Here is a 13,665-nt window from a genome sequence, read left to right on the forward strand (position 1 = left end):
AAATTTGAATTGTGTTCTAATTAAAATAGGAGTGAATGACCGAGAAGTCACAGGCTCGATTCCCAGATCGTGCAAAACATATAAACTTACTTATTACTTGAATTCCCTCAACGGTAAGTTAATTTTCTCTCTTTTATCACGCAAATACTGCTGAACCGACTACAATGAATTTTAGTATATAGGTAGCTGAAGACCCAGAATAACACATAGGCGTTTTATCCCGGAGTTCCCGAGGGATCTGGATTTACACGGGAAGGGTTTCGACGACGAAGTCTCGGGCGGCGTCTAGTCAGCCATATTTCCAAACATACTTAAACCGACGGCATCTCAAACTGCGCATTTAACACAAAAATGCAATAAATTATTGATCCAACGACTAAAGTGGTCGCTAACAATCAGAGCGGAACCGTTTCTCTGAGCAAGACGGTATTTGAGACTGGCTATTAACTAAATAACTAAGGCACACTACGCACGAAGCTCGTGGCCTAACAACAGCCACGCGGAATCATCTCTGAGGTTAAGTTATGTTTGCCAAGGTTGGTCTGTGAATGGGTGACCGTCTTATACATATCGAGTTCCTCCGTGTTTCGGTAGGTATGTTAAATTGTGAGTCCGGGCTGTCATTTACGAAGATCTTTGACAGTCGTTAACAGTAGAAGCTTGAAAGTCTGACAACCAGTCTTTCCGAAGAGTATCGTGTTATAACCCAGGTAACTGGGTTGTGGAGGTTAGATAGGCAGTCGCTGCATGTAAAATACTGGTACTCAGCTGCATCCGGTGAGACTGGAAGCCGACTCCAATATAGTTTGAAAGAAAGGCTAAGCCAATATATGTATGTATTACGCATTGAAGACTTATACATAGTCTAGTTTCTACAAAGGGTCTTCTTATCGAATGGTTAGTGGTCAACCTAATGTCAAAGTTGTTCAATCCTGAAGACCTTTGACATGGCTTAACGACTGTTATCTTAATTGACAACAACCGGGACCGACTTTTACGTGCCCTCCGTAGCACGGAGACGCTCAGTTCATATCACTATGCGGTCACCCATCTATGGAATGCCAAGGTTTGCTTAACCCACAAGCTTAGCTTTAACTTGTCTAGCACCGGTTTCTGAGGTACATTTAGCGGTAGTTTATCTATTCAATAGCGTTAAAACTCATATAAAAAAACGCTATTGAATAGATAAACTACCGCTAAATGTACTCAGAAACCGGGGGTAGGCTAGTTATTTATACAGGGTGTCCCAAAACTCAACGATAATCCGATACAGGATGAAAGGCCAAGTCATACCGGCTATAGGAAAAATAAAAAAAAAATTCCATGTCACTTAGTTCAGCAATAATAGACACTTTTCAAAAAAGTTGAAATTCCACACCCTTGGTCGCATTTTCAAGTCCTGTGATCAACAATGTCACAATTTCGCTGTGCTTTTTTGGATTTCGTGATCTTAATTAAATATGCTATTAATCGTATAACAAATTAATGCACAAAACATTGTTAATTTAATCAAAAAAGTTAAGTTTTAGTGAGTCATCTTTCTCAAAAATATCGTTAGTCAACTTTGACGCTTCATACTGAAAAAAAAATGTACTACACTATCCTTGGCAAGTTATTTCAAAAGTTGGCGCATTTAATCAAGATTTCAAAATGGTATAACACTTGCCACTTTTCTTGCCATCAAAAATGTTATTTTTATTTGAACTAAGAGTATCCTCGCAAATGGATCGGACGCAGTGGTACAATTTTATGGCCTCCTCGTTCTCCCGATCTAAATCCAGTAGATATTTTTTACTGGGAATGCATAAAAGAAAAAGTTTACTCGAAATCAATACAAAATCTATCAGAACTTAGCCAGAAAATTGACACAGCGTCAGAGGAAATAAATGCAAGGAATTTTGATTGACTGGTGCAAAGGTCTTTTGTAAGGCGTTGCAGAGCCTGAATTCATGCTAGGGGAAAACAATTCGGAATTACTTTAGTTTAAGGAGAATAATTAAATAATATCGATGGTTCGTTCATTGTTTTTTTTTTCATTATTATTACCTATTATGTTTATTACATTAAATATTTGTTATGGACTGACTCAATTACCTCTTTACTAAAAATAATTGCTTTCCTCTGGCACGAATACAGGCTCTGCAACGACGTACAAAAGATTTTTTCACCAGTCAAGCAAAATTCCTTGCATTTATTTCTTCTGATGCTGTGTCAATTTTCTGGCCAAGTTCTGATAGATTTTGTATTGATTTTGAATAGACTTTTTCTTTTATGCATTCCCAGAAAAAAATATCTACTAGATTTAGATCGGGGGAACGAGGATGCCATAAAATTGTGCCACTGCGTCCGATCCATTTGCGAGGATACTCTTAGTTCAAATAAAAATAACATTTTTGATGGCAAGAAAAGTGGCAAGCGTTATACCATTTTGAAATCTTGATTAAATGCGCCAACTTTTGAAATAACTTGCCAAGGATAGTGTAGTACATTTTTTTTTCAGTATGAAGCGTCAAAGTTGACTAACGATATTTTTGAGAAAGATGACTCACTAAAACTTAACTTTTTTGATTAAATTAACAATGTTTTGTGCATTAATTTGTTATACGATTAATAGCATATTTAATTAAGATCACGAAATCCAAAAAAGCACAGCGAAATTGTGACATTGTTGATCACAGGACTTGAAAATGCGACCAAGGGTGTGGAATTTCAACTTTTTTGAAAAGTGTCTATTATTGCTGAACTAAGTGACATGGAATTTTTTTTTTATTTTTCCTATAGCCGGTATGACTTGGCCTTTCATCCTGTATCGGATTATCGTTGAGTTTTGGGACACCCTGTATAAGAACATCAAAAAATTGGTACTCTACCGATAGTTTCAAAGTTATGTCTGTTACGTGATTCAAAAGTGTGTCAGCCAGTGATTGTTCGAACGAATCGGCACAGTTTGCAGACTGTTTTTTGTACATTATATACCAGTAATTGATTTAGTTATTGTTATTTTTTGTTGGCTAGATGCATTATGAATTTATTTTTGTTACGGTAGTTTGAATTATAGACTAATAGTCGATGCTGGTTTAAAATTAGTCTAGAATATAGTTCACGATGATGTACTTTCAAAAATATTGTTAAATTAGAGGCCGCCCGCGACTTCATCCGCGTGGAAACTATTTCCGTATAAATCCCGATCCCTCGGGAACTCCGGGATTAAAAGTAGCCTATGTGTTATTCTGGGTCTTCAGCTACCTACATACCAAATTTCATCGTAATCGGTTAAGTAGTATTTGCGTGAAAGAGTAACAAACATCCATATATACATTCTCACTAATATTTGCATTTATAATATTTGTACAAATTAGTAAGACTAGCTGATAAGGTACGTATTTGATTGTAACAAAACGTGCTTGCCTGACCTATTTTTCATCCCAATTTTTTACTACTATTAATAAAATTATTGACTAAGTGATATGACTATGTTTGCTCCGAGATTTTAAACTATCTCTCTGTTAAATTTCATAAAATCAAATCAGCCGAAAAGTGTAAAAATTAGATTTTTGCATTTATAATATTAGTATACAAATATTACAAGTTCATACATACTATAATGCGAAAAGACTTTTTCCCCGACCTAATATGTAGGTATAAAATTTTTGTACGAGTCTATGTGCTATATTGAAACCGGTACTATTGTATACACATCCAAAACCGAATAAATCATTACAACAAAACAACCTCTGGCAACCATACGCAACCTTCGCGTCGGTTGCTCAACCGGTGACCTAATCAACCATAGATGTCGCAACCAGCTATCTAGGTGAAGAGCGAGACAAAAGACCCTTACAAATTGTCTTTGGGCAATCTTTGTTTATGTTTCAATGAAATATTATTTTTATCAATAACTGCTTAGCCGTATATAAGTTGGTACCCACGCAAGTGGTCGCAGGTTCGAACTAGAGGCAACACACAATGACTTTTCCAAGTTATGTGTGTATTAGAAAAAAATATCACTTGTTCCAACGGTGAAGGAAAACATCGTGAGGAAAACTTGCATGCCTAAAATTTGTTTAATACATTTATTAAAGCATTCAAAGTCCCCAACCCGCACTTGATATTTTTATTTGCTTCAACTAATTTTGAAAATACACAGAATCATTCATTATTACCTAGAAAATTGTGAATGTCAAGGCCGTCTACTAAGTTGTTGGACTATAGTTACAAATTATTATTGTTTTTACAGTAATATAAAAACAAAAAACCATAAAATGAAGTAATCATATTATATTTAATGCGTTTCGTTTAAATACTGTGACTTTGCGATACAACTCACATGGCTTCAAGTAATTGTTCGTAATATTTCATAATTATGCATCATTACTCAAATAATATAGCTTTAGCTTACGTTACGACAAATACATTTTGCACGAAATATTAAAAAAAACTAGCTTTTTCCCGCGTGGTTTTTGTGAAATAGTACAAAATGTTCATACAAAATTTCATCCCCTATTTTATAACCTTGGAGGTAGAATTGCTCAAAATCCTTTCTTAACGGATGCCTACGTCATAACATCTACCTGCATGCCAAATTTCAGCTCGATCCGTCCAGTGGTTTGTGCTGTGCGTTGATAGATCACTATGTCAGTCAGTCACCTTTGAGTTATATTATAGAAATATAGACTGCATTTTCTCATGATATAAGCATGTTTATTAGTTATTTGGTTACAGTACAGGCTCTGCTTAGTTTGTAATCAAATGACCGTGTGTGAGTTACTTATTTATTTATTTATTCATCCTTCCAACTATTTTTACAGGTTTACCCCAATACAATAGTGTAGGTACATATAATAATATGTATTATCTATTTAGGTAATAATCTATACTTATATTATAAAGCTGAAGAGTTTGTTTGTTTGTTTGATTGTTTGATTGTTTGTTTGTTTGTTTGTTTGTTTGTTTGTTTGTTTGTTTGTTTGTTTGTTTGTTTGTTTGAACGCGCTAATCTCAGAAACTACTGGTCCGATTTGAAAAATTATTTCAGTGTTAGATAGTCCATTTATCGAGGAAGGTTATAGGCTATATATCATCACGCTATGACCAAAAGGAGCAGAGTAGCAATACAAAATGTTACAAAAACGGGGAAAATTTTGTTCCATTCTCTCTTATGTGACGCAAGGGAAGTTGCGCGGGTCAGCTAGTATAATATACATGTAATACTAATCAATAATCTATACCCTATTACAAACTATATAATATAGTTATTTCATGAACACAACTCGTTGATGTCTTTTCTTCACAAAACACAACGTGTGCTAAGTATGTTTTCACCTTAACTGAAATAACAGGTAAATTGCTTGTTTTTGCGTGTTTACGACTTTGTATGTATGTATGTATGTATGTTACAAACATAGTATACTATATATCTTAGTAATATTATAAATGCAAAAGCTTGTGAGGATGTATGTATGTTTGTTACCCTTTCACGCCAAAACGAATGAACTAATTTAGATAAAATTTGGTACACAAATAGTTATAACTTATATAAACACATAGGATACTTTTTACTCCGGGAGACGGTACAGCAGTACCAAAACTAGTCTATACCAAGTGCGAAAGCTTGTCCGTAACGCTTTTACGGCTAAACTGCTGAACCGATTTTGATGACATGTTAGCATGGAGATAGTTGAAAACCAGGGATCAAAGACTATACTTTTTTAATTCGATTTTAATGACATTTTGTGTGTGTACTGCATATATTTAAAAATTGAAGGTCTAACACAGGCTCTAACTTTTTCAGAAATCATCCCTTAAGTGGCTATAATAGGAGGTAAAAATAACGAGTGCAGCCGCGTGCCTCGCTTGGTAACTATTGTTGCACGTGCCAACTATTATTATTATTACCTATTATTATATCTAATTAATGCTATTATTTTAAGTACGTATAAAATAACTATTATAATTTGTAATAATATGAGTTTTTAAATATATTACCTTCAATGGTCTTCCTTGGGCTAAGGAAGTATTTTAGTAATTGCTGTTTAATTATATATTTAAGCATATATTTTAATACCTTTTTTATACATTTCGCTTCCTTCATATTATAAGCCAAAAAATTTTAAAGTTTAAATTTACAAATAACCTGAAAACATTTATTGATTTTGAAACCAAGTCAAATGACAAAAAACCAAATTGACCACAAGTAATATTGATACAACACTTTTTCCACAAGAGAAAACAATATTTTCGATCAAAGAAAAAAGCTGAAATAAAAAAAAGGTCTCAAGCGACACCCCCACCGTACAAACATACTACCTTATTGAACTAAACTACTCACCAACATAGGTATATTGGGTACCACGACGGCATCATCGTCGAAACCCTTGCTCATCTCCGGCACGAAGGTGTAAGTTCTCTTGTAGTGGAAGGAGAGGGTTCCATTCTGGTTGTCCGTGATGTTTACCTTCTCCCACTCTTCGCTGTAAAGAAGAAATAACAGTTAATTAGTCCCCAAGTGGTCTATGGTTCGAACCCGAGGCAACACACCCATGACTTTTTTCAAGTTATGTGTGTATGAAGAATAAAGTGTTGCTCTAATGGTCAATGAAAACTTACCTAAGAAATTTTGATGTTAGCTATATAAATGTAATGTATAAACAGAACGGAGCTTGATTGTATGTGTGTATGTTATTTATTTATTTAATCACTGAGAATTAAAGTAAAAGTAATTTTAAAAATGTAATAACCTAAATGTTTCATTTATATTATCGTCAATTGAATCGTAAGTTACCGGTATTTGAAGAATTTTATCTATAATTAACTTTAGTAAAAACAAGCATTTCACTAAATAAATGTTGATAAATGCACCTATTTTATGTAACTAGGTATATAAACTACCTATTACTTCTAAATAATATAATTTTTTAGTTCTAAATAATGTTATTTCCCGGACTGTATTTAAGCATGTGCCACATGCCGCGTGGATGCCCCAATTTAGGAGTCCCTTACAGAGGCTGCCTAAAGTACCCTATTTCCACATGCCGATAGGGTGAACTTAAGGCCTACTCCCTTAATGCGGGAGGAGGCCCTTGCCGAGCAGCGAGACACTAATAGGTTACATTTATTTCAAGACTTCTCCCTTATACCGGGAGGAGGCCCTCGCCCAGCAATGGGACATTAATGGGTTAAATTTATCTTAAGACTCCTCCCTTATTACGGAAGGAGACCCTTGCCCAGCAGTGGGACATTGTTGGGATACATTTATCTTAATAGTCCTTCCTTATTCCGGGAGGAGGCCCTTACCCAGCATTGGGACATCAATGGGTTAAATTTATCTTAAAAGTCCTCCCTTATTACGGGAGGAGGCCCTTGCCCAGCAGTAGCACATAATCTTAGGAGAAAACAAAAAATACTTACGAGTACACATACGGTCCCAGTTCATCCAAGATCGGCTTGGAGCCATTATTGAGGAACTCATCAGCATTGGTCACGTTGTACACGTAGACCTTGACGAAAGGCCGCACCGGGGGCCGCGCCCACCACTCGAAGGTCATTGAACCTTGGCGTAGGACCAGCTCCTGGGGGAGGAAAAAGTGGATTAGCAAAATTTGATTTAGATTTTTTGGTTTTCATAGACTAAAAACAGGAACGCCATTACTGAGTCTTCACTGTCTGTCTGTCAGTAGGCTGTATCTCAAAAACCGTCTTCTTCTTCTATGGTTAGTGGTCAACCCAGTGTCTAAGTTATTTAAGCCGCCCGAAGGCCTTTGACGTGGCTTAACGACTGTTATCTTAATTGACAACAACCGGGACCGATTTTTTACGTGCCCTCCGAAGCACGGAATCGCCAAACTCAAATACCACTATGCAGTTCATCTATGGAATGACCGCGCCAAGGTTTGTTTACCCCACAGATCGTTTACAGACCGGTGAGCGCAACTGGCTAAGGGCGCCTCAAAATTCAATCTCATAAACAGTAATAGCTAGGAAGCGGGAATTTTGATAAATTATGGATTTCCGTTGCCAAAAAAAATAAATAAAGGAGGGTTTACACACAATAAACGTGTTTTATCGTATTTTGTTGGGTACGGAACCTTTCGTCCGCCTGTCTGATTTGCACTTGGCCGGCTTTTTTTAAATAACTATACTATTTTCCTTTCTACATACTGCACTAAACTTTTAAAAGACCTGTGCGTCATACGGTAAATTCCTAATATTTTCGTGCGAATATTACGTAGCTTAGCTAATCAGTTAAAACCCATGAAATTCACACTTTCAAATATTTTACTCGTAATACTTAAATAATTTTAAGAATTGAGATTTCTAGTTTCAGTACAGAGCCTTTAAAAATCTTGTATGCGTGACATAACATAAATATATATCTTATTATCTTCTCTCCTTATCGTAATGTTAGTGGTCAACATAGTGTCAAAGTTGTTCAATCCCGAAGGCCTTTGACATGGCTTAACGACTGTTATCTTAATTGACAACAACCAGGACCGACTTTTTACAAGTCCTCCGGAGCACGGAGACGCAAAGCTCAAATACCACTATGCGATCACCCATCTAAGTAACGACCGCGCCAAGGTTCGCTTAACCTACAGATCATTTACCGACAGGTGAGCGCAACTGTCTATGGACGCCTCTATATATAATTTAACACTGTAAACGTTAAAATAAAGTAATATTTAAGTATTATTTAGTTGTTAAATCGTCTAAAAACGCTTGTAAAGTGAGTATTAGGTAAGCTAAGCCGGTCAAGGCGAAGCGATAGTCGGCTTACGAAACGTATCGAGACAATGCTAAGCCGTTCGTTAACTTCTAGTTGCTTATGAGCGCCTGGTAGCCGGGTCTTATGATTTTTGATTTTCGTAGTATTTTTTTTAACCTATAGCTGTCCCACTACTGGGCATGTTTCTCCCGATAGACAGGGGGTTTAAATTCAAAATATCCTTATTTTCGTTACCTTTGTACAAAGTATTTCAGATAGTCTAATTTTTTTGGATAGGCAGTGATAGCTCAGTGGTATAAGTTGGTACCTTCCACGCAAGTGGTCGCAGGATCGAACCTGAGGCAACACACTGACTTTTCGAAGTTATGTGTGTATTAGAAATAATTATCACACGCTCCAACGGTGAACGAAAACATCGTTAGGAAACCTTGCGTGCCTAAAATTTGTTAAATACATTTATTGAGGGCATGCAAAGTCCCCAACCCGCACTTGACCAGCGTGGTGGAGTCAAGGCCTAACCACCCCCTCATTACGGGAGGAAGACCCTTGCCCAGAAGTAGGACATTAATGGGTTAAAAAATATTGCCTGTAGTCAATACAATCTTTAACATAGGTTACTTACCTGACTGATCGTTTAAATGAGTGTGTGTGTTCGTCAAGGTAAACTCGCTTCACTGGGCAATATGTAACTTTGCTAATAAACATACATTCTTGTGTAAACTTCCTACAATTGCAAAGCGTCCGGCGTTCTATTGAACATGTTGGGTAATAATCCCTCATCATTATCACTACATAGTATTAAGCAAAGTCGCTTCCCGCGTCTGTCCATATGTCTTATATGGTATTTTCTAACTATATTAGAATTTTTCTCAAAAGTATTCCAGAGTTTAGTTTGTGACTCGCCCCCTATTACCTGAGACTTACATTATTAACGGCACGTACCCCTTCGGGTACAAAAGGTGTGATAAATGTTAAAAGTCAGTCTAGCCTTTCTTCCAACTATGTTGCAGTCCACTTCCAGTCTCACCGGATGCAGCTGAATACCAGTATTTTACATGGAGCGACTGTCTATCTGTCCTCCGCAACCCAGTTACCTTATAGTTATTCGTATTTAAGTGAAAATATCGATACCTCCTTATAATGAATCAACTGACATTATAGTAGTTTTACAGCAAAACGATTTGAAGCCAAAATGTTCCTCTTCCTTTGATATAAAATGATTTGATTTTCGTTATAATTATTCGGTAATTTAACACTAACATTAAGATCATGGTTAATTATGCATCTTAATATAAAATGAATTAAAATAACTAAATTTGTTACCTGACTCAGTATACTTAGGATGTATCGTTATTAAATTACAATATTCAGAACTAATAAAATGTGTATAAACAAGTAATCAAACATTGGACTGCATACGTGGCGCAGTGGTTTGGGTCGCCACACCGCTACCATTGCGTCAGGAGGTCGTGGGTTCGATTCCCATACGGGACTATTATTAGAGCGATTAATTAATAAAAAATTTTTTTTGGGGTCTGGTTGTACTTGCTGTCCGTTGTTTGTATGTTTGTAAAAGTCCCCGCGACACAAGAGCAATTCTTAGTGCCCGAGTTATCTTAAAAAAAAAAGAGATATTGTTTGTCTAAATATCAAATTACAATACTCAGAACTAATAAAATGTGTATAAACAAGTAATTAAACATCGGAGCGTCAAACTCGACACTTTGTGACCTTGTCATCAAACCTGTTAGTGTACAATGGCATGTGTTCACGCCACTGAGCTATAGATACTTATCGACGTATTGTTCGAGCACAAAGGTATTTACAAATTAAATCTGTTATTTTTTATTATGTGGGGAAGGCAGAGGTATATATGTATGTATATGTACCATGTGCCAATTTAGGCGCTCATAGACAGTTGTGCTCTCAAACGATCTGTGAGTTAAGCAACCGTTGGCACGGTCATTCTATAGATGGGTGACCGCATAGTGGTAATTGAACTGAGCGTCTCCGTGCTTCGGAGGGCACGTAAAACGTCGGTCCCGGTTGTTGTCAATTAAGATAACAATCGTTAAGCCATGTCAAAGGCCTTTGGGCTTGAACAACTTTGATACTAGGTTGACCACTAACCATACGACAAACAAACAGTGTAATGTTGTGTAATAATTTATTGTAACTTCCCTATCACATAAGTCTTTGCGGCTGTAATAAGAGATGTAAATGTATGGTAAATAAATAAATATAAAGTAAAACATAATACTCACATGGTCTATGAACATCCGGACCCACGTGCCGAGGAATATGGCGCACACGATACCGCATAGTAGTAGCACTACTGCTGATGCCAGCACGAACCCTGCAAGCGAGATAATACAATATTTAATCAATCTATACTAATATTATAAAGCTGAAGAGTTTGTTTGTTTGAACGCACTAATCTCAAGAACTACTAGTCTGATTTGAAAAATTCTTTCAGTCTTAGATAGCCTATTTATCGAGGAAGGCTATAAGCTATATATATATATTATCACGCTACGACCAATAGGAGCAGAGTACCAGTAAAAAATGTTACAAAAAAGGGGAAAATTTTGACCCATTCTCTCTTATGTGACGCAAGCGAAGTTGGTATCAAATGAGTGTCTAATAAAATGTTTCAGTCTGTAATAATTACAATATCAACATTATTTACGAAAAAAAATTACACAGTCTGAGCATTTTAGATGAACCTTTTACGAGTACGAGTTTAATAATTTTTCGTTAAAATCAACTACGCTATTGGCCACATTTTATTTGCAAATTTATATAAAATAACACTAAACTTAAAATATATTACACTACATTAACCTCGCTTCTAACGAGGTTGCCGACATGAAATATTATAATAAATATGAAATATAAAGACGCGTCATATTCGTACTCTTATACAATTTGACATTTAAATGCGTTATGAAACTATGCTACGGCACTTTCGAATTGTGAAGCGGTTTCTGAGATTTCGACGTGATTTACAGACATAGAATGTATATATATTTATGTATCTAATATATAAAACTCTCGCGTCACAGTTTTCGTTGCCATACTCCTCCGAAACGGCTTGACCGATTCTCATGAAATTTTGTGAGCATATTGAGTGGGACTGAGAATCGGCCAACATCTATTTTTCATACCCCTAAGTGACACTTTTTTTATTATATGGCAAAACGACGTTTGCCGGGTCAGCTAGTATACATGTTTATCTGTAGTCCGGTTACAGTACAAGCTCTGCTAAGTTTTGAATTAAAAAGCAATTAATTCCTTTATTTCGTAAACTCTCGTACAAAATTCCGGAAAAGCTCGTGAGAAGAAACGGCTAGAAACTCATGGCTTGCTCTTTTAAAATGACAATATATTTATCACAATTTAATTTTAATAATTTACTGTGTGCAACTGTGCACTTAAAAAGTAACAAAAACAACAATAAATCTTATTAAGAAAATAAAGGTAATATTAAAAAAGGGTAAAAGGAAACTTAGATTGTAATCAGATGACTGTGTGAGTTGAACAAAGAAAATATAAAATAATATTTTTTCTGTGGACTCGTAAGCGATCTGCCTCGGTCCGGCCCGTAACAATTACGTGCAAAATCAAAATCAAATCATTTATTCATTTAGGTCAAATATTGACACTTATGATAGTCGTTACAATTACTGAATCTACCACTAGCTCGGAAAGGGAGTAGAGTATAAGAAGAGCTAGCAACAAACTCACACAGACTCTTTTCAATCGCCAAAAGTTTTACAATGTGGTTGATACAATAATTGATCATGCGAGGAGCTGCCGACAATCAGCGATATAGACTAAGCGTCAATGGAAAATGAATATAGCTAGGTTATTTATTAGTCTCTGATCATACCGTATGTTGGGAGCACCTACTAGCATGTGATAATAAGAATATGCCTTCTTCGCATAGCGGTATTCAGAGACCAGATAACGTCACTTGGTACGATCCTTACAAACTTCCCTTGCTTCATTCACATACATACATGTTGTCATACAGGACCGTCGGTTACGAGTAGCACCTGACCTTTTTTCAAGACATCACCGATATGATCTGTGTATCTTTCTATGGCGTCCCTTCTCGGCGTTACCATTTATTTGTTTAATCATATTTATTAGTCTATTTAAATTAAAATATGTTTTTAAAAGACTACTCCCGCACTAAGAATTTCTCTTGAATAGCTTGTTTCCAGATCCAAAACAATTATTTATGGATCGCACAAATAATTGTCCCATGTGAGAATGGGACCCACGACCTCCCGACGCAATTATATCGGCGTGGCGACCTAAACCACTGCGCCACGGAGACACATCTATACTCTATACTAATATTATAAAGCTGAAGAGTTTGTTTGTTTGAACGCGCTAAACTCAGGAACTACTGGTCCGATTAGAAAAATTATTTCAGTGTAAAATAGCCCATTTATCGAGAAAGGCTGTAGGCTATATAACATCACGCTACGGCCATTAGGAGCAGAGTAGCAACGAAAAATGTTACAAAAACGGGGAAAATTATGACCCATTCTCTCTTATGTGACGCAAGCGAAGTTGCTTGGGTCAGCTAGTTGAATTATACAAGTTCGGTAACAATGTAGATGTTATAAAAACATTATATTCGTACACAAACGGTTCATACAAGGAAGCTAACAAAAGCGTAACGCGATAATATTTGGTAAACACGACCGCAGTTATGACAAGCGATCTTGTTGATGTAACGCGAACCTTCCTGGCTTGCCGTTGTACATAGACTGAGGTATGTATTCAAGTCTGTATAACTAGTAGGCAAGGGTCTCCTCTCGTAATGAGAGAGGGAGAATTATTTTCATAGCTCTATCAAAGACTAAAGATAAATAAATAATAAATATCATTGTACAACTCACACATAGTCATTTGATTTCAAACTAAGC

General features: G+C 36.1%; 1 protein-coding gene across 2 annotated transcripts in view; it reads right to left on the minus strand.

Annotated features, from left to right (window-relative positions):
- The window catches only part of emp (epithelial membrane protein), a 110,757-nt gene that overhangs the window by 24,117 nt on the left and 72,975 nt on the right, over positions 1-13,665 (minus strand). For both annotated transcript variants that reach the window (XM_076132675.1, XM_076132676.1), the window contains 3 exons: positions 10,987-11,078; positions 7,408-7,568; positions 6,329-6,470 (listed from right to left, as the gene is read on the minus strand). In XM_076132675.1, the coding sequence (XP_075988790.1) occupies positions 6,329-6,470; positions 7,408-7,568; positions 10,987-11,078 (395 nt within the window). The remainder of the gene's footprint in view (positions 1-6,328; positions 6,471-7,407; positions 7,569-10,986; positions 11,079-13,665) is intronic.

Source organism: Anticarsia gemmatalis, chromosome 28 (assembly GCF_050436995.1).
Source record: "Anticarsia gemmatalis isolate Benzon Research Colony breed Stoneville strain chromosome 28, ilAntGemm2 primary, whole genome shotgun sequence".
Classification (NCBI taxonomy): domain Eukaryota; kingdom Metazoa; phylum Arthropoda; class Insecta; order Lepidoptera; family Erebidae; genus Anticarsia; species Anticarsia gemmatalis.